The 19,243-nt window shown below is 61.4% G+C and overlaps 2 protein-coding genes across 5 annotated transcripts; one reads left to right on the top strand and one right to left on the bottom strand.

Moving 5' to 3' along the window:
* Positions 1-132: 132 nt before the first annotated feature.
* ZBTB4 (zinc finger and BTB domain containing 4) lies at positions 133-15,210 on the bottom strand. 4 transcript variants are annotated; one of them, XM_053893030.1, is made up of 6 exons: positions 15,095-15,210; positions 12,772-12,803; positions 7,283-7,378; positions 6,950-7,020; positions 5,459-6,558; positions 133-4,772 (listed from the first exon to the last, which is right to left on the bottom strand). In XM_053893030.1, exons 5-6 carry the CDS (start codon positions 6,547-6,549, stop codon positions 2,795-2,797), a joined length of 3,069 nt encoding a protein of 1,022 aa, XP_053749005.1. In that variant the 5' UTR covers positions 6,550-6,558; positions 6,950-7,020; positions 7,283-7,378; positions 12,772-12,803; positions 15,095-15,210; the 3' UTR covers positions 133-2,794. The 4 variants fall into 4 exon arrangements, with proteins under 4 accessions (XP_053749005.1, XP_053749003.1, XP_053749004.1 ...); XM_053893028.1 differs by lacking the exon at positions 12,772-12,803 and having other exon boundaries at positions 15,095-15,208; XM_053893029.1 differs by lacking the exon at positions 12,772-12,803 and having other exon boundaries at positions 7,283-7,370; positions 15,095-15,208.
* SLC35G6 (solute carrier family 35 member G6) lies at positions 14,566-17,943 on the top strand. Its single transcript, XM_053893048.1, is given in 10 exon segments — positions 14,566-14,692; positions 15,318-15,544; positions 16,242-16,436; positions 16,928-16,956; positions 16,958-17,058; positions 17,061-17,114; positions 17,117-17,757; positions 17,759-17,791; positions 17,793-17,858; positions 17,860-17,943. Coding segments are annotated over 10 exon segments (1,557 nt in total).
* Positions 17,944-19,243: the final 1,300 nt, after the last annotated feature.

Below are 19,243 nucleotides of genomic sequence, written 5' to 3'. Positions count from 1 at the left end.
GCTGTGGCCCCAAGAGGGATAAATACAGCTGCAGCTCCCAGGATCCCTGTGGGACAGGGCAAGCGTGTCCCTGTCCGGCCGACCCACCAGCCACGAAAACAAGTGCACTTGGCGTACTACTGAGGAGGACAGTTTGTTTGTCTTGTTGGTTTATTGGCCTAGAGAGTTGGACACACACACAGATGCGGAGATAAATATTGGTCAGTTTCTCTAAATCTGGGTCCTCACTACATATAGAGCTATAGTCTGTAGAATTCTAAACCTCGCGTGCTGTGGCACAGAACCAGTGGCCTTCCCATTCCTCCGTCACCCCTCTTCCCAGGGAGCATGGGGAAAGAGGGCACAAACTGACAAGACCCGAATGACTTTCAAAAGACGAGACTGCAAAATCCCAAATTTCCAACCTCTGAAATTCACAATATTCAGGTTCCCCAGCTCAGATACGTATTTTTAATCTCCGATTTTGCCACAATCTCATTGATTGCCCAGAACGACCACATTCTGGAAACTATTTTCCTAAATCGTCATTTAAAAAAAAAAAAAAAAAAAATGTCTACAATCTCAGTTCTCCCAAAATGTCCACAGTTTTGGAATTTTGACCTGTTCTGAAATTCGAATTGCCCGGTCCACCCTCAACTCCTTCCATTTCCTGTGCCTTTTTGCCTCAGAGGAGTGCAGGTTAAGGATCTAGGGGAGGCAATTAGAGCATCTGCTCCCTGCCTCCAAGGCCTTTCTGTCTCTCTTGTGGTTCCGCTGTGTGTATGTGTGTGTGTGTGTGTGTGTGTGTGTGTGTGTGTGTAGGTGTATATATATATGTGTGTGTGTAGATATATATATAAAATTTGTGTGTAGATATATATATGTATTTTTTATTATGTTCTTTTTTCGCAGTTTTTCTAAAGTGCCAGAAACAAGATTTGTGGGAATTTTTTAGTGATTTTTTTTTTTTGCATTTTCCCGTTTTAAGCATTTTTCCCCCTTAAAAATTGGAACTTGGTACATTCAGTAGGAAACTCTTCACTCGGACTGTGGCCAAGACCAAGAAAAGTGCAAAGAGACAGAGGAGGAGTGGAGGAGTGATACTCCTCCATGGTTAACATTCAGGAGCCTGTCAGAAACCCCCCCCTTCCTATATACTAGGAGGGTCAGATGCTCCTGGTCCTTCCCTCGAGCTCACCTCCCTCCAAAAGCCATGGTCTTGCCCTTTCAGCATCGTTGAGAGGGCGGCCATCTTGGCCCCAGAAAACAGTAGCTGGGAAAAAGCTGCCATTTAGGTGACGGCAGCCTTTCCCCTTTTTAAACTGCACTCCTGTAATTCCCATTTGTCAAATTTCCTCCCCCAAACTGGCTCTCCCCTTGTGAGCTGTTTTTATTTGGGGGGGGGGGGGAGGAGGTGGGTGGGATGGGAAATGTTCATCCAATCACAGAGTGGGGACGCCCGGTCATCAAAGAGAATTAGGAGCAAACGTTTCTTCAACTCCCCCGCTGGAAGGAAACATACGGACCCCTGACCAGGGTTAACTAGTGCAAATTAGGGATTAGGGACTGTTTAGGGTCCCTGCACCCCATCCCTAGGCTGGGATCTTTGGGTGTGGGGAACTGAGTCAAAGATGGGGTGTAAGGTGCTATTTTGGAGGAAAAATTGGTGGGGATACCCCAAAGCCCACCAAGGGAGTAGGATGGTTCCCCAAAAACCACCTGGAGTGAATGGTGAGGGAAGCGACACTGGGGAAGATGGAGGTAAAAGTAAGGACGGGAGGTCATGTGCAAATCTTGGGCTTACCCACCCATCCAACCCCCATCACTTTTCTGGCTATTTGGTCTAGTCTGGGAGAAACCATCAGGAAAAAAAAAACAAAAAACCAGGGAGAAAGTAGATTCTCTTCCCCATCCCATATGGAGCTCCTCCCTCCTGGCCCCCAAATCTGATTTAGCCCAGAAGAGGCCATAGGTAGAGGCAGGAAGAGGTGTGATCTACTCACCTCTTTGCCTTGGAAGAAGAATCTGGGGCTCACTGGATTTGAGGGTCAAGATAGGGCCGAGATTAGTGCTGCCCTGGGCTGGGGAAGTGCTCAGCCGTGGAACAGATGGGTAGCCCTCCCCCCAACACCTCCTTGACCTGGATGGGAAGAGGCCATCTCCAGAGTCTAGGAGAATGAGGAGGAATGTGGAAGATCCAAAGGCATGGAAGCCAAAGAAGGCATGGCGTCTTAACATGAAGGGAACAGGGACACAGAACCCCACCCCTGGGAAGAATGGAACCTGGAGCCAAGCTCCCAGATGGGTGGGTGTCGGGTATCACAATGGTCTGGTCCAGGCCCTGGGCCACAGAGAATGGAATGTGCTAGGAAGCATCTAGGCAGGGGCTTGGAGAAAGCTGCACAACGAGGGGAGGTCACTAGGCGAGAGAGATGGTTCCCCCCCTCCCCCGGGTTTACGAATCAGGAGGGTGGGTTAGACATTCAGAGCTGGTGGGGGCCGTGAGTAGAGATTCCTAGAAGTATATTGCTCAGTTGCCCCAAGGGCTGAAGAAGGGATGGGGGCTGGCCCTGCCCCTCGCGGAGGCCATTCCCTGGAGGAGAACCGAGAGGGGAACCACCAAAGATCCCTCCCCAGGAGACGGGAAAACTACAATCTCACACAAAGCAGCCTGACCCCTGAGCTCCAGGGGCCCCCAAGTCCCTGCACAAGAGTGTGGAGGGGCTCCCAAGGGGCAGGGAAGCCAGGGAGCTGGTAGTGGCAGGGGGTTCAGGGAGGGTGGCATCTGGTGAAAGGGGGGAGGCGGGCCCAGAGCTCACCCCACATCTCCCTTCTGGGTTCTCTCAAGCCCCGCCCTTTCCCCCTCTCCCTTAGGGGGGACTGGGGGAGGAAGAGTCGGGGGAGGTGGAGTCGGGGGCGTAGGGGGTGCTGCTTGAGGATTGACTGCGTAGCCAAAGACCCCTGGAAGGAAGGGGAGGGCGCCCCCACCCTTCTCGTCAGGTAGGACCATGTTGAGAGCCACCGGGAGTGCGGTCAAGTTGCTGAAGTTATAAGGGTAGGCGGCAAGGAGCTGGGGGCCATAGACCAGTGGGTAGGGCTCGGGGTAGAAGGTGACTTTGGCGGCCCCCATCCCCTCCACGCGGTCCCCCTCCCCGGCCCCCACCGGCCCCTCGCTCCCCGCTTTGCCCCTCCCACCACTAGGTTCCCTGCCGCTCCCGATCAGAGCCAGTGGAAATTCCTGCACGGGCGGATAGGCATAGGTGCCCCCTCCTGCCACCAGCGGGGGCTCCTCACCCCCGGAGATGACAGGGTCCTGGAGAGACGCGGTCTGGGAAGCTTCCTCCGCGGCCGCGCCCCCGCCCCCTGCCTCCCCGCTGGAAGAGGAGACTTGCATCTCCTGGGGGGCCTCCTCCTTGACATCCCCGGGTCTGGTGGCAGCGCTGCCCTTGGAGTAGGCGATGACGGGCGTGGGGGTGCCCCCGGGCCGCTCGGCGGCGTGCCTCTGCGCGTGGCGGCTCAGGGCGGCCGCCGTCTTGCACACCTTGGCGCAGTGAGGGCAGGCGAAGCGGGTGGAGGGCCGCCGGCCGGCCCGGGAGCCGTGCGCGCCGCCGCCGTGCGCCTCCTGGTGCTTGCGCAGCTTCCGCAGGGTGGCGAAGGTCTGGGCGCAGTCCCCGCAGCGGTGCCTCCGCTCGCCCCGGGCGCGCCCCGCGGGGCCCTCGGCCGCCGCCGCCGCCGCCGCCGCCGGGGTGTCCTCCCAGCTCCGGCGCTCCGACTTCTGTCTCCAGCGGGGCTGCCGGCGGCCTCTGGGCAGCGCGCTGCCCCCGGTGCTGCCCGCGCCCGCGGCTCCGGCCTTGCGCTTGGGCTTGTAGGAGTAGTAGGGCCTCCAGAGCTGGTCCTCCCCGCCGGCGCTCGCTTCCTCGTCGTCGTCGTCGTCGTCGTCGTCCTCGTCGTCGTCGTCGTCCTCGTCGTCGTCGTCCTCCTCGCTCTCCTCCACCTCCTCTCCGCTCAGCTCCCCGGGACGCAGGTCAGTCTCTGAGATGCGGCGCTTGACAATGGCCTCCTCCCCGATGCGCACAGTGATCTGACACAGTGGAGGTGGAGCCTGTAGCTGAGAGGGGCCCCGGCCAGGCCCCGCGGGGGGACCCCCACCCCCGCCAATCCCGCCGGCTGGCTTGGCCGTGTAGGTCAGTGTCCTTCCGGCCCGTGGGTTCCGGCCCTTGGCCTCCTCCGTGGCTGTGGCCGGCCCCGCGGCTGTGGCCGGGCTGCCCGCCGTGGCGGGGCTGGTCGGTGTGGCTGCAGGCTGAGGGGGAGGAGGCGGGTACTCACGTTTTTTGGGGGGCCTCGGGGGAGCGGTGTAAGTGATGACCGAGGCAGCCTGGGCTCCCCCGGTGCTGGCCGGGCCCCCCCCTGCTCCACCACCGCTGCCGCCCCCGTGCACAATGACCGAGGGAGCCGGGTGGGCAAAAGTGATAACAGAGGGTGGGGGGCCGGGCTGGGGGGCGGGTGGGGGGCCGGGTGGTGGGCTGGCAGGCATTGCTACGGGGGCCGGCGTGTTGAGGCTTGGAGAAAGGGGGGCCTCGGGGGCTCCCTGGCTGTAGGTCTTATAGGGCCGCTTGGCTGCCCGCATGGGGAGCAGGCGGTACAGCTTGAGGGTATTGAGCTTGGGCTTGTAGCCTCCATTGGGCGTCTTCTCACTGGCTAAGAGGCCGGGGCTAATGCCATGGAAGGCTCGCTGGTGGGTCTTCAGGTTATAATAAGTGACAAAGGTCTCCCAGCAGAAGATGCACTGGTACCTGGGCCGGGACAGCAGGGAACAGGGCGGGGACAGAGACGCTGGAGTCAGGGGCCCGGCAGCCAGGGCCTCAGCTTCCCACGTCCTCCGCTCAGACCTAGAACTCCCCCGGCCATTCCCTCGCGCTCCTTTCCTGCTGCCTGTCCTATCCTGCCAGCTTCCGGGGAGCAACACCCTCCCCCTCTCGTCCTAGCTCAGGGCCCCCCCCCCCCCCGGGTGGCTGGGAGTCACCAGGCCCCAGCTGCTCCATCTGTGAACCGGGAATAAGCACGCACCTCGCCTAACTCACAGCTCCGGGGACAGAACGGGGACACGTCTTATGAACGGGGACGTATTACGGAGATACGTGTCACAACTACCGGACAGGCCTGCGCTCCCCACAGTCTTGTCCTGGGAGGACAGCTTCTTCTGCCCTCCTCGGCCTCGGGCACAGCACCAGGCCCCACCCCACCCGGGGCATCTGGGGGCGCTGGTGAGCGTTCGCGGAGGGAGCGGAGGCAGGGGGGAGGCAGGTGCGTGAGCGACCACGAGCAGGCGAGCAGGGGCGAGTGGGTGAGCAGGCCAGCCTCTCGGTGACTCTCTCGGCCCCCCTCCTTCCCTTGTCAGTGGTCCCCGCGCGCGCGGCCTCCTGACCCTGCGCCGCCACCCCGCGCCCCGATCTCCAGGACCCCCCCCCTCCGCGCTCACCTGCGCTCCCCAGTGTGCCACACCTCGTGCTTGGTTCGGTACTCAGCCAGGGCGAACACCTTCTCACAGTAGCGGCAGGGGTACTTCCTCCGCCAGGAGTGCACGTTGCTGTGCCGCTTCAGGCTGGACAGGGTCACGTAGGAACGCTCACAGGCCGCGCACACGTACAGCACGTGGCCACCCACCACCTTCACCACGTGCTCAGGGCCACCTCGGAAGCCCACCGGCGGGGGCAGGGCTGAGGCATCCACTCCCGCAGGACCACTGGGGCCGGGGCCCCCGGGGCCCAGCCCCGCAGGCCCTCGAGGGCCGGCCCCCCGTCGGCACTGCGCCTCATGGGTCTGCAGCCGCTTGGGATGGATGAAGCTCTTCCCACATCGGGGGCAGGGGAGGGGCCGCCGGGACAGCGGGGGCTGGGAGTCAGAGGCCTGGGCCTCAGCCCTGTCGCCCTCCCAGTCCCCGGCCGGCCTAGGCCCGGGCCCGAAGCTGTCGTCTTCAGCCTGCGAGCTGGCCATGGGGGCTGGGGCAGGAGGTACCCAGGCATCGCCTCCCTCCCCCAGGCCCTGCAGGCGGGAGATGCCCAGACGCCGCCCCAGAGCCCCGATCTCTGCCACCGCTGCCCCGTCCCCTCCGCCGCCTGGGAGTGCGAGCCGGGCGCTATAGATGAAGTTGAGGACATCAGAGAAGGCGGCGGCCGGGACCCCCGGCAGCTCCAGGACCCGGGGTGGGGAGGAAGTGGGGGGTGAGGCCGGAGGGGGAGAAGACGAGGAAGAGGAAGAAGACGAGGAGGAAGAGGAAGAAGAGGAGGACGAGGAGGACGAGGAGGAGGAGGAGGAAGAGGCAGCTGTGGTGGTGGCCGGGTTGGGGGCAGGGCCCCCAGTCACTGGTGGGAGGGGCAGCGGAGCCGAAGCAAGCAGGGCCTCTCGGAAGAAAGGACTAGACGCGGCCAGGACACTGCGGTGCGCGGGGAACTTGGTGTCTCCAGCTATGAGGGTGACGTCACAGAAGAGGCCACGGAGCCGCTGCTCGTTGAGCTGGCGCAAGACGGCGGGGGCGTGGGACGGGTCCGTCACCTCTGCTGGGGGGGGCATGGCGCCAGCCTAGACAGACGAGAACAGGAAGGGGGGGTGAGCGGGGAGGGCAGTGGAGGCTGTTGGTCAGAGACCAGTGGGAGGCTGACAACCTTCCGCTCACAGAAGGCAGGGGTTAATCTTAGCCACGCGAGTCTGGCGGGCATCTCACAGTAGTACGTCAAACCTCTGGGGCTGGAAGAGGCTAGGAATGGCTCAGGTCACGATGAAGGTCAAGGGTGAAAGCCTCCAAAGCCACGGACAGAGAGGAAAGCAGTGGCCACTTCTCTCCTGGCGGGAGGAAGAGGGAGCCCCCACGGGGACTGGTGACCCCTTCACAGGACGCCCGCGTCTAGAAAAACATGACTGCCCTTGCCTCCCGTCCGACTTCTCCCAGCCTCAGACTCTCGCAACGTCTCACCTGAGGGCACAGTCAACATGGAGCAGAGCGGGGGCTGGCTCAGCGAGTCCCTTCTGTGGGGCCTCTTCCTTCTGCGGAGACACAGAAACCGTGTTCTCAGGAAGGGAGCCGGGAAGGAAAGGACCCCGGGGGGGGGGGGGGGGTGGCCACAGCACTTGGGGTCAAAGAGGACGCCCGGGGCTGCTCTGGAGACCCGGACCCTTCCGGGGACCTGTCAGGTTATTTGTCTAACCGCATCCGATTGGACCTAGGAGGTCACACGCAGATAATTGCAGACCCCTGCCTGCTGGCCCAGAGTACAGGCACAAGGCAATTTGCATAGTCCCAATTCACCTCAAAACAACACGACGGCGGTGGCGTAGTTCAGTCCCATAGGTCCAGGGGAGCCTCTCGGATCAGTCTCAAGTCCCTTTGGCCCAATCTTCGGGGCTCAAAGAAAATCAAAGATTTGCATGTTGTCTTTCATTATAAGAGTCTCATTTCCACATCAAAATAGATTTGCTAGAGCTTTTTTTTTCATTGGACCAAACTGCTAGATATTCCACTTAGGAGAGGACTGCACACACGCACACACACGCACACACACACACACACACACACACACCAGGCCCACAAATCTTAGAGGGGGTTTCTGGTGCCAGGTGACCACCAAAGACCATGGGTTCATACATACGTGCCAGCTCGCTGCCGTCTCTGGAGGGCACTGGAAAAAGGCCGCCAGACCGAGAGTGAGGAGGCTTGGGTCCCACTCCTTACTCTGAAAGCTGGTGGCTTTGGGACTTTGGCTTAAAAGGGGGGGGGGGAGAGAAAGACACCCCCACCTCACCTCTTGCTAGAAGGCTCATCCGAAAGGAATAGCAGGCACCCCAAATTTGAGCCGTTGTGGTCACCGCACAGAAAGCACCCCACAGCCACTGTGGGCACAGTCAGGGCTTTGGGGGCCCATTTTTCAGTTGAAGATCCAAGTTCCAGAGCCGTACGGTGACATAGCCAAAGTCACACACAGCTGATAATAACCGGGGGGGGGGGGGGGGTGGCGCTGATCACAGAGCCAGACCTACGGACCCGAGGGCAGAGCTCTGGGCCCCTCATCCACCCTGCATGAAACCCAGGAACACTCTCCTTCCAAATGCCCTGGGTCACACACGTCCTCTGAGATATACCGCATCTGGGGTTCCTCATTACCCGCCCCCAAAGGCTCTTTAGCATCTGGGCTGAAAGGCCTCCCTGCCACAGCCCACTTCATGCTCTGATTCCTCCTGGAGGAGGAAGGTGGCAATGGGGGGGGGGGGTGATGTTCAAAAGTTCTAACAGCCCCAAGTGCTAGGCACACAGCAGTACTGGGCCAGGTGTTCCCCGTAACGTTGCCACATTGCATGCCTCATGCACCCTGCAGAAGCGCCCCTGCCCCCGCCAGCCGCCCTGCGTGTGGCCTGGGGTCCAGTTCTGGCTGTAAAGTGACAAGAGAGAAAGGCTTCCCACTCCCTTCCAAGGTAGCCGCTGGCCCCCTGGGACCCTTAAGATCCAGTACCTTCCTTGTATTACCTCCTCTCCTCCTCATCACTATCCTACAAGGTAGTGCTTAGCTCCCCCATTTTAAAGATTTTAAGTAATCCCTACACCCAACGTGGGGCTCGAACTCACAACTCTGAGGTCAAGCGTTGCATCGATTGAGCCAGCCAGGCGCCCTGGCTTCCCCATTTTTAATGGACAGGTTTGAGCTAGAGATGTGTGGCCAGTTAGTAGGAGGGCTGAAATCTGATACCAGAAAAGTGTGGTGACAAAGTCTGTATTCTGGGGGCGCCTGGGTGGTTCAGTTGGTTAAGTGTCCGACTTCAGCTCGGGTCATGATCTCATGGTTCATGGGTTTGAGCCCCACATCAGGCTCTGTGCTGAGAGCTCAGAGCCCGGAGCCTGCTTTGGATTCTGTCTCTCTCTCTCTCTCTCTGCCCTTGCCCCTGCTCATGCTCTCTCTCTCAAAAATCAATAAACATTAACAACAACAACAACCCCAAAAAACAAAGCCGGTGTTCTGGACTATAGCCCCTCACGACGAAGGACCAGTTTATAGCTGTGATATTTATGATCCAATAAAAAATACGTACATAATTGGTCTTCATCCCCATTCCTGACACAGAGCTCCTCAAACTCCTCTAATTTCCCAAGTGATAAGGGTTCTGGGAGCATCTTTGTTGCTAACATTTGGTGGTTGACCCTGAGCCCTGACACAGAGCTCCTCAATCCCTTGGAATTTCCTGGGTGACAGGAGCGTCTTTTGTTCTAATGAGGTGACCTTGGTAGTCTCCTGGAAAGCTTCGGGATGGGGGCCGGTCACCAGAAATACCAAACCATGAGTGGAAGCTTGAAACGTTCAGCCCACATCCATCCGCCACGGAGGGGAGAGGGGCTGGGGACTGAGTTAATCACGGATCGTGACTACGTGCTGAGGCTTCCATGAAAATCTCTAGCCTGTGGGGTTCAGAGAGCTTCTAGGTCGGTGAACATCCGTGGGACAGGAGGGTGGTGAACCCCAACCCGGGGAGACGGCAGGTCCTGTGCTCAGGGCCTCTCCAGATTTCGCCCTATGTATCTCCTTCGTTTGGCCGTTCGCCTGTTATTACCGTATCCTTAATTATACAATAAACCGGTAAACCCTAAGTAAGCGTCTCCCTCCGTTCCATGAGCCACCCTGGCAAATTTTCAAAGCTGAAGGTGGGGGGGGGCCACGGGAAACCCCGATTTACAGCTGGTCAGAGGCCCAGGCTTGTGGGTGACTGACATCCGAAGCGGGTGGGACTCACGGGACTGAGTCCTTAACCTGTGGGATCTGACGGTACCTCCAGGGAGACAGGGTCAGAATTGAGCTGAGCTGCAGGACGCCCAGCTGGCGTCAGAGCCTTGGTCGGTGTGGGAAAACCCCACGCATTTGCCGTCGCCAGTGTTGTGAGGAGAGTGGATAGAAAAACAGCACCCGCTAGGGCCCCCGCCGGCCCATCTAGTACCTTTGTGAAAACGAGAGGAAGGGAAAAAAATTCAAGGAGGGGCCCCTTCCTCCGGAGGTAGCAGGCCTGTCTGTACAGGCAAGCATGACAGAAGTTCAGTTCCAGCCCCCACGGCCCCCCTCGGCCAGGCCTGGCCACCTGCACGGGCACGCGGGCTTGGTGCCTCCTGAGGCGTGGCTGTGTGCCGCCTGCCAAAATGCCTGGACGAGGCCCGTGAGGGCTTCTTAGAACCACGGAGGTCCCAAGCTGGCCTGGCCCTCAGCGACCGGCCGGACGCATCGTCATCATCATGGAACTTGCAGCTGCCGTGTGTGACATCCTTATGGGAGGAGCACGGTGCTAAGCATTTTATCTGCACTCGAGTGTCATTTCGACACTTGCAAGGCCCCCAGATGGCCGCAGCGGGGGCTATCGTCAACCCCGCTGTCCAGAGGAGGAAACTGAGGCTTGAAATACGCCAACCCCCTCACCTGGGAGTGGAGAGAACGCGGTGCCGGGGTGGGGGGCGACCTGCCCCTGGTCTCGGGGTTTGGACCCAGCTCCCCGGAGTTCAACCGCTACCCTACGAGGTTTGACGGGAGGTGAAGACGGCAGTTACGTGACCCGGGGCCGGTCGCTTCACCCCTCCGTATCTCAGTTTCCTTGTCTGTAAGGCGGGGATAAGGAGCGGTTCCCGCTTGGCCGGGTGGCGAGGACGAACGCGCTCCTGGCCGGCAGGACCCAGGGCAGTACTAGGTACGTGCTGAAAGTCCAGTTAATGCTGGTTCTTTTTATCTCGGAACTCAGTCCCGGAAAATGGGGGGCGGGGGCAGGGGGAAGCCGTAGAGAAGAAATTCAGCTTCATGGGCAGTTTGGCGGCTCTGTGGTTTTTTAGTTTTTTGTTTGTTTTCACGGGTCCCTCCACTCTTGACCAGCTGTGTGATCTGGGCGGCGTGACTGACGTGGGGCTCTGTGCACTGCCACCAGACGCGCTCTGTCTCTTGCTGTCCCCCCCTGCCCAGAACGTTCTTCCCTCGGGCAGCCCCGGGCCTCGCCGCCCCACCTCCTTGAAGCCTTGACTCAAGTCACCATCTCCTGGAGGCCTTGGTGGCCACCCCCACCTCCCCAGACTTCCTACCCCCTCCCTTCCCCCTTCTCCTTGGCACTTAGCAAGGCGTACTATTCATGTGTTTCTAGAACGTAAGCTCCAAGGGAGAGAGATTCTTACTGCTGTTTTCACTGCTGTCACCAGTGCTTAGACCGGTGCCTGGTACAAGGGGAGATTTAAAATTGGTGAATGAATGAATCTGCCTTCTTCAGGGTCTTCCTGGGGTCTGTCCACCGCCAGGAAAGGAGCCGTCCCTCAGTGCCAGACTGAGCTGGCCAGCAGCCGGAATGACGCATATAACTCGACCCCTTCTGGGGCCCTCACGCTTTGCCTGATAGACTTCCAGTGCTTTCCGTGGGCTGTCTCACTGAACGACTTCCTCAAAACAGCCACCCAGAGTCAGTATTTATATGATCCCAGTTTGACGGATGAGGAAACCGAGGCTCGTGGAGGGGCACGTCCTGCTCAAGGTCACACAGCTTGTGAGCACCAGAGTCAGAATTCAAATCTGGGCTTATGTGAACCCAGATGCTAAATCTTTTCCCCCTGCCACGGCCCTGATCCTGCTCTGGAGGGGCCTACGGCTGGCGGCGGGTTACAGAAATCACAGAAGGGCTCACGTGCTGAGTGCTAACTGTGTCACGACTGACCCCGCCCTTTCCTCCACTCCCCGCATCCAGCCGTCACCAGGCTGGGTCGGATCTGCGGCCCAGCTCGGGAATGGCTCTGGAAACCTTCCCTTCAACCCGCCTCTGGCCCCCGAGCAAGCTCAGGCCCCAGTTAACACTTGCGTGGCCCAAGGCTCTTCTCCCGCCTCCAGGCCTCCTCTCACTGACGGTCCGCGTCCCCAGAAACCTCCGCTGGTCTCCACTCACTCGGGAATGAGGTTCAGATTCCTCAGCCAGACACTCAAGGGTCCAATTCCAGTCTTCCTTTCCAATCTTGCCCGGTGTTGGACTCCCCTCAAGCACCCAGGGCGCTCCCCCCCAACCCCCAACGCGCCCCACAGCCCCCTGCCTTTACCCTCCTGGCATAAATGCAACCTTCCCTAACCTCTTTCCCAAAGCCCTCCAAAACGTGCAGATGTAATTCAAATGCCACCTCCCTCTCGGCCCTCCCTGACCCACAGGGCAAGGACAATCCCTCCTGTGCCTGGCTTATCAACATTCTGTGCCCCCATGGCCGGCACCCAGCAGCAGATATTAGATTAGGTTCTCACTCCCAAGGCCAGGACTGTCCGAGTCACTGTCTCAGCACACTGATCTTCCGACACGACACCGACGGGTACAGGTGCTAAATTCTGGAGAGACTGGGGAGGTGTGTGTGTGTGTGTGTGTGTGTGTGTGTGTGTGTAGGTGGGGGGTGCACAGAGAGGCCCGCAGAAAGCTTCAGAAAGGCAGCAGAAAACAGTGTATAAGCACACAGGATCTAGAAGCTGACTGCCAGGGTTCAAATCCAGCTTTACCTCTTAGCAGCTGAGTGACTTTGAGCAAATTACTTAACTTCTCTGGGCCTCAGCTGTCCCATCTGAAAAAGGGGGGTAATCAGGACACCTACCTCCATGGGGGTTTGCAGAGAGTAAATGAGCGATCATATGTGAAAGCACAGAGGACAGCGTCCTGGTACACAGCGAGCGCCAAATACGGGCTTACTACTATTGTCATCAGCCAAGCCCCGAGGAGGGGACCCCCAGCGGCTGGCACAGGCGTAGCCCCCAAACCGTAGCTACTTACCAGGTACATCTCCCATAGTGCCACTTACGCCCCTGTTGGAAGATAGGCAGGGCAGGTAATTAGCCCCATTTTACAGATGAGGACCTGAGGCTCACTCGGGCAAAGTGCCGGTGAGGTCGGTGAGGTCGAGGCAGGGCCAGAACTCCTCACTCCCAGGCCTCCTTCCCCCCCACCAGGCCACGGTGCACCTGTTGTTCAGGCCTCACACAGCAGACAGCACCCCCCACTCCCATCTGACAAGAGGGCCCCCGCTATGGTGCCCTCCCCACCCACCCCCTGCACAATCACCCTCCCCCCAGCCAGACCAGGCACAGCACACACACACACACACACACACACACACACACACACGCACACACACATATCTACAGAAGGGCCCAGGCACCAAAGGTGAGGAAAACCTGTTCTGAGCAATCTGCCTAGCGAGCGAATTCCATTCCCAGACCCCTCCACAGTGGCGGGAGCGGCCCAGTGTGCGTCACAGAGAGCAGGAAAAGCAGAGATCCCCACCAGGGGGGCAGAGAGAGGGTGAAGCAGGAGGAGGGGACTGCAAACTTCGTGTTTCTTTTTCCTTTCAGTGACAAGAGTCACACCCGGCCTTTACGTAAACACGGCCAAGAAGGCGCTGCGTCCCAGCTTGGTTTCCTTGCGGCCGCCAGGCCTCTCCTCCCGGTGACCCTGACACGCCGGGCGGGCCGTTGAGGGGCCAAGCGCTCAGACCCTGCACGGGGACCAGCTGGGCCACCCGACAGCTCCCAGGCCTGCCCTTGTCTGCCCCATATTTATCTCCCGGCCTTCCTCCTCCCGTATCCCCACAGCAGCCTCACGCGGCCACTCCAGCGCGGAAGGCAGGCTGCACACAAGGCTGGCGGCTGATCTCTCCAGTCTGAGGCCCACATTGCCCTTGTCACGCCACCTCCCTCCCCACAAGTGTTTTCTGACCAGCTCGCCTCCTGGTCCAACAGCACGGACGGGCTCCCACAAACGTCACAAAAGAATCCCATAGAGAACGTTATAAACACACAGCCTTCCCCTCGCTCGGCTGCCCACGATCCCATAAACACAACCTGCACTTTCCACACACACCGCCCCCCCAGCCCCTCGCACGCCGGTGCCCGCTGCCCCACAAGTACCTGGGACACACCCTGGGGGCCCCCACTCCCCACAGATCCTCGGGACCTGAGTTCTAGACGTGCTCTCCACTTACAACTCACTCCACACACAGACACACAAACCCAACCTGCGGGGGCGGGGGGGGGCGACCTCGCTGACACCGGACCACACCTCAGCAGGGCCACAGAAAGGGGACCCGGACGTGACGCCTTCTGACTCAAAGGTACACAACCGCCCCCTCCAAAGGGGCGCGCGTGCACGCTGCACTCTGGTGCCCTCCACAAGCACGCACACTAACCACGACAGCTATGCAGAAAACAACAGTTCAGAAATAGTTCATGTGTACAGCAAAAGACACATACGTGCAAGAAAACACACGCGGGTCTCAAACCTACAGAAAACCACCCATCTGACAAACTCCGCATGTATCATTGCCCCGCGCCCCAATGCGGACCTGTCACCCAAAGCCACCGGGCCGCATCTTGTAATTCTGCCCCCCACACCATGGGACGCCCCTCCACGAGGCTTCCTGTCCCCGTGGCCCACGGAGGGCCCTACCCGGACCCCTGGCTGCCGGACCAGCAAACAGTGGTGCCCAGGACAGGTTTACCTTGCCCCACAACACAGCGGGAGATACACAATCTCCAGGACTCACAGCCACGACCCTGCCCCGACGGCACGATGGCTCCGGGGCCCCTGCCCGCCCCGCGCACCCCGCACACCCCAACTCCGGGGCGCTGGGCGGCCCACCCCTCCCCCTCTCCGCCTGGCTCCTACGCCATCGCCCTCCCGGCAGCTTGCAGCGCCGGCCCGGGCTCACACCCGCCCCACCCCACCCCCAACCTGCCCCACGGGGGGGAGGGGGGCACCGGGCTGCAGAATTAACCCTTCCGAAGGGGAGGGCGCGGGGCCCCCCTCCCCGGCCCCGGGCGATCGCGCCCCCCCCCTCCACCGGCCGCCGCCGCCGCCGCCGCCGCCGCCGCCGGACCGGCCGCCGCACCGGGGCCCCCTTAGCCGCCCCCCAGCGCCGCGCGCGCCTGGAGGCGGGGCTAGGCTCAGCCCCCGACCCCGGAGCCCCCAGGTCAACCCCAAAGGGAGCGGTCGCGGCGCGGGGCGCGGCCCGGGCCCCCGCGGCGCCGGGCAGCGGGGAGGGGGCCCGGCTGTTGGCTCCGGTCCGCCCTGGCCCTGCCCGGTTCGCCCCGGGGCCCACCTGACTGCGATGGCGCCGAGTCCGCCAGGCCCGGCTCATCCCCGTGGCCGCCCCCGGCCGCTCCGCTCTCGCCCGCCTCCAGCTCCGGCTCCGGCTCCGGCTCCGGCCCCGGCCCCCCCAGCGCCCGGCCCCGGCCCGGCCCCGCCGCCGCCGCCGCCGCCGCCGCTGACATCATCGGCTCCCCCCGCCCCGGTCCTACCCCCACCCCCACCCCCGGAAACAGTACCCCCCCAGCGCCGCCGCCGCCGCCGAGAGGAGGCCGGCGCAGCGCAGCCGACACCGACGCAGGGCTCCGGGCTCGGGCTCCGGGCGAGCGCGCCCGACGGCCTCGGCCCGGACCGATCGCGGGACGGGACCCGCGCGGCGCAGGGCCGCCGGACGGGCGGGCACCGAGCGGGCGCGGGGCTGGCTGCGGCACCCCCGCCGGGCCGCACGACCACCCGCCGCCTAGCGAGGGACGCCCCCCTCCCTCCCGCCCCCTGCACGCCCTTCACTCGGCGGGGCACAGCGCCCGGAGCACGCACACCCTCTCCGCGGACACACAACATGGCAGGCTCGCGATCCGGCCGGGTGGGTCCCTCAGACCCGGGCTCAGCACACGCACAGGGGCAGCCCCGGACACACGCACGTGCCCACCCACCCTTCCCAGAAACGCGCAGGGACCCCCACCAGGCCGCGGCCCGGGCAGGCCCCAGCCCTAAGGAGCAGAGACACACGTAAATGACTACCAGTGCAGACGACCACGAAGCTTGGTATTTTGTCCCCACCGGCAGAAATATCCACATCTATCTACTTCTGCGTAAATGCAGAGGCCCTGGTGTGCGCCTCCCGGGGCGGCACCGACAAAACACCAGGTGAAAGCACACACAAGAAACACATTCCTGAAACTCCAGAGGGACAGTCCCAGAGACTCCTCCCTGGTGTTCAAAAATCCACAACTCGGGGGAGACAGAGCGGTCGGCCCTCAGCTCCCTCCCGCAAAACCTTTCTTTGGAAACAAGGTGAGACATAAACGGGCTCATGTAAAACCAAACAAGTCTCATCACAGAGCTACTCCTCCAGAGAAAAAGAGAAGGAGGCCCACTTCGGAGGCGCAGAGACAGACACAAAGCACGCAGGGCTGGAGAGAGACCACGAGAGAAACTAGGCCCACCCCCACCCCACCCCTACCCCACCCCCACCCCTGCCTCAGGAAGGTTCCAGGGGAGAACCTCCCACCCCCACCTCAGGAAGGTTCCAGAGAAGAACCCCGCTCCCGCTCCATCCAGGTCACAAGGGCTGGAGCTCCGAAGGGCCCAGGCCCCCTGAGCCAGGCATAGAGGAGGAGGTCCGAGGAAAGATGGTGAGTGCCGGGGGCAGGGAGACAGAGCCCCCTTCCCTGTGGCTCCTGGCTGCTCCCTTTGGTCTCTTCCCCCCAAACTTCCCAGCTGTGCTAGAGACACCCCCAAATGAAACTCACAATGGTGTACCCAGATGTCCCTGGAACCTGTGACATCACACAGACGCACGGCATCTGAGGCTGCCTCCCCTTCCCCAGACCAACAGGGCACCCCCCCGGGTCCTCCTTTTCTTCTCTCAGGAATTTACCCAGAGAAACACGATGCCCCTGGACCGCTCACCCCCTGCTTCCTGCTTTAGAGGCCCAGGGCCCACGCCGTATCACCTCATCCACGTTGTTCAGGCCCTTTCCAGCTCCCAAGAGCTCCTCAGCGAGACGGCCCGCCCCTCTACTGTCCCGAGAGACGGGTCCCACAGCCCAGCCTGGCGTTCGCCCTGCCCCCGGTCCCCTGGGCTACGGCTGCCCTAATGCCCGAGCTCCTTTCTCCCTAACAGGCCGGCAGTCACCCCTACTTCAACCTGCCGACTTCACCAGCCATCGCCGCCCTCCACTCCGCCCAGCCTCCCCTCGCACCAGCGCTGCCGGCCCTCCGATGCCACCAAGGGCCTGCTTGTGGCCCTGCTGGGTGGGGCCTGCCCGCTGGCTTCGTGGGCCCCTTCTCTCGTATGGCTTACCAGGCTTCCCACTTCCCTCGCTGGAGCTGCTCATCTGTCGATGTCTCTTCCACCTCCCCATTGCCCTACTACTAAAACTGCCTGCGCGGCGACCCTCTGTTGGGACCTCCGACGTCCGGGCCCGGGCCTGCCTCCACGCCCTGCTCAACGTCCTCAGCATCGGATGCGCCTACAGTGCGGTTCAGGTGGTGCCGGCCGGCAACGCTGCCACGGTCCGCAAGGGCTCTTCCACAATGTGCTCTGCCCTCCTCGCCCTCTGCCTCGAGAGCCAGGGTCTCAGCGGTTACGACTGGTGTGGCCTGTTGGGCAGCACCCTGGGACTCATCATCATTGTGGGACCGGGACTAGGGACACTGCAGGAGGGGACCACGGGCCTCTACACCGCCCTGGGCTACGTGCTCGCCTTCCTGGGCGGCCTGGCGCTGTCGCTGGGGCTGCTGGTCTACCGCTCTCTGGACTTCCCCTCTTGCCTCCCGACGGTGGCCTTCCTGTTTGGCTTGGTGGGGCTGGTGGGCTCTGTGCCAGGCCTCTTTGTACTGCAGACCCCCGTGCTGCCCAACGACCCTCTGAGCTGGAGCTGCGTGGGGGCGGTGGGGATACTGGCCCTGGTCTCCTTTGTGTGCGTGAGCTACGCGGTCACCAAGGTCCACACCCGCCCTGGTGTGCGCCGTCCTGCACTCCGATGGTGGTGGTGGCCCTGATGCTGCAGTACTACGTGCTCTATGAGACAGTGGCACCTTCTGACATCATGGGGGGCAGGGGTGGTGTTGGGTAGCATTGCCATCATCACCGCCCAGAACCTCAGCTGTGAGAAGGAAGGGCAGGTGGAGGAGTGACATCGGACTTGAGAGCCTGGGGGTTGGGGGTGGGGGGGGGGGGCAGGGGGAAATAGAAGGAGAAGGAGAGACTGGCAGGCAAGCAGGGGAGGGCACGTGACGGGAAAGAACTGGAGATGGGAGAGGGGCACCCCTTGGGAGTCAAGGGTGACCTGGGGACTCAGCGGAGAAGGGACTGTCTGCAAGAGCTGGGACGAGCGTGGGGATCAAGAGATGTGGAGTCTAGGGCTGGGGCTTGGGGATCGGGACGTGCCTGTGGGGTAAGTAAGGTCTGAGGAGCACATCAAAGGGGTGAGGCAGGCCGGCCGTGAACCACGGGGAGGATTTTCCCCTCAGTAGCAGACAGAAGAGCACTGGGGCTGGGCTGTTTGGGGCTTTCAGGGAGCGGACGGAGCCAGCGGCCAGCGTGAGGGAGTGTGCTTTTTTCCCTGAGAGACAGTTTCCTTTCCTCATGTTATGCTCCCCCCCCCCCCCCCGGGGTGGTGACGTGACATTGACATCAAACAAGGATCACTCTGAATGTGGCTGTGCGTTGGTGTCATCTCTGCTTTGGAAGGAGAGCGAGAGCCCTACTCCGCTCTCATTGGAGAATCCCTTGGGATCCTTGCCCCCTCTCCCCGCTCTCCCCCCCGCCGGTCTTATTTCTGAAATAATTCTGGAAGGGGGAGATTGTCCTAACGTTCAGATGCCTTGACCCCGAATCCCGCAGGACTTCTGTGTCCCCGCCCGTGGCTAATCTGCTTTTCCTGGATTGTGGCGGTCCCGTGATCTCTCCCGGACGGTGGCCAGCCTCCTTCCGGAGAAGGCTCCCGAGCCAGAGTCCAGGCCTCTTCGAGCGGCTCAGAGCCTGGGGGGGGGGGGGGGGGGGGGGGGGGGAAAGGACCCAGGACCCGAGTTCCGGGCAGCGCTCCATTTGAGGCCCGGAGTGCCCACCCGTCCAGGGAGCCGCTCCACAAACATCAGCTACTTCCGGACAGGCGATTGGCTTCGCATCTTGATCGATTCATGCATATTCAGCGTGGTTACTGCATATTCATGACCAAGGACGGTCCCAGCGCTCTCCCCGCCGCCCCCCCCTCCAGGAACCCTCTTGGGAGGACCCGACCGGCCCCGCCTCCTTCATTACCGATTCGCCGAACAGACCATTTTCCAGCGGGGGGGGGGGGGGGGAGACTTTTGCTGAAGACGAAAGCACAGTCCAAACTAGAATAAAAGCGGCCTATATTTCCCCTAGATCCTTCACACCTTAAATCTCGGCGGGAGGGAAGCAGAAAGGGGAGGCGGCGGGGGTAAAAAAAAA

The sequence above is a fragment of the Panthera pardus genome, unplaced genomic scaffold, assembly GCF_024362965.1.
Source record: "Panthera pardus isolate Hobbes unplaced genomic scaffold, ASM2436296v1 HiC_scaffold_3, whole genome shotgun sequence".
In the NCBI taxonomy this organism is placed as follows: domain Eukaryota; kingdom Metazoa; phylum Chordata; class Mammalia; order Carnivora; family Felidae; genus Panthera; species Panthera pardus.
Note: the sequence above shows the minus strand (reverse complement) of the source record. Positions and strands in the feature narration are given on the sequence as shown.

Bases quoted from the DNA above. Each gene is read 5' to 3' on its own strand.
- ZBTB4 (XM_053893030.1), bottom strand. From the start codon at position 6,549: ATGCCCCCCCCAGCAGAGGTGACGGACCCGTCCCACGCCCCCGCCGTC. The intron at 4,773-5,458 runs GTGAGCGCGGAG...GTCCCGGCCCAG, and splicing joins TGGCACACTGGGGAGCGCAG to GTACCAGTGCATCTTCTGCT.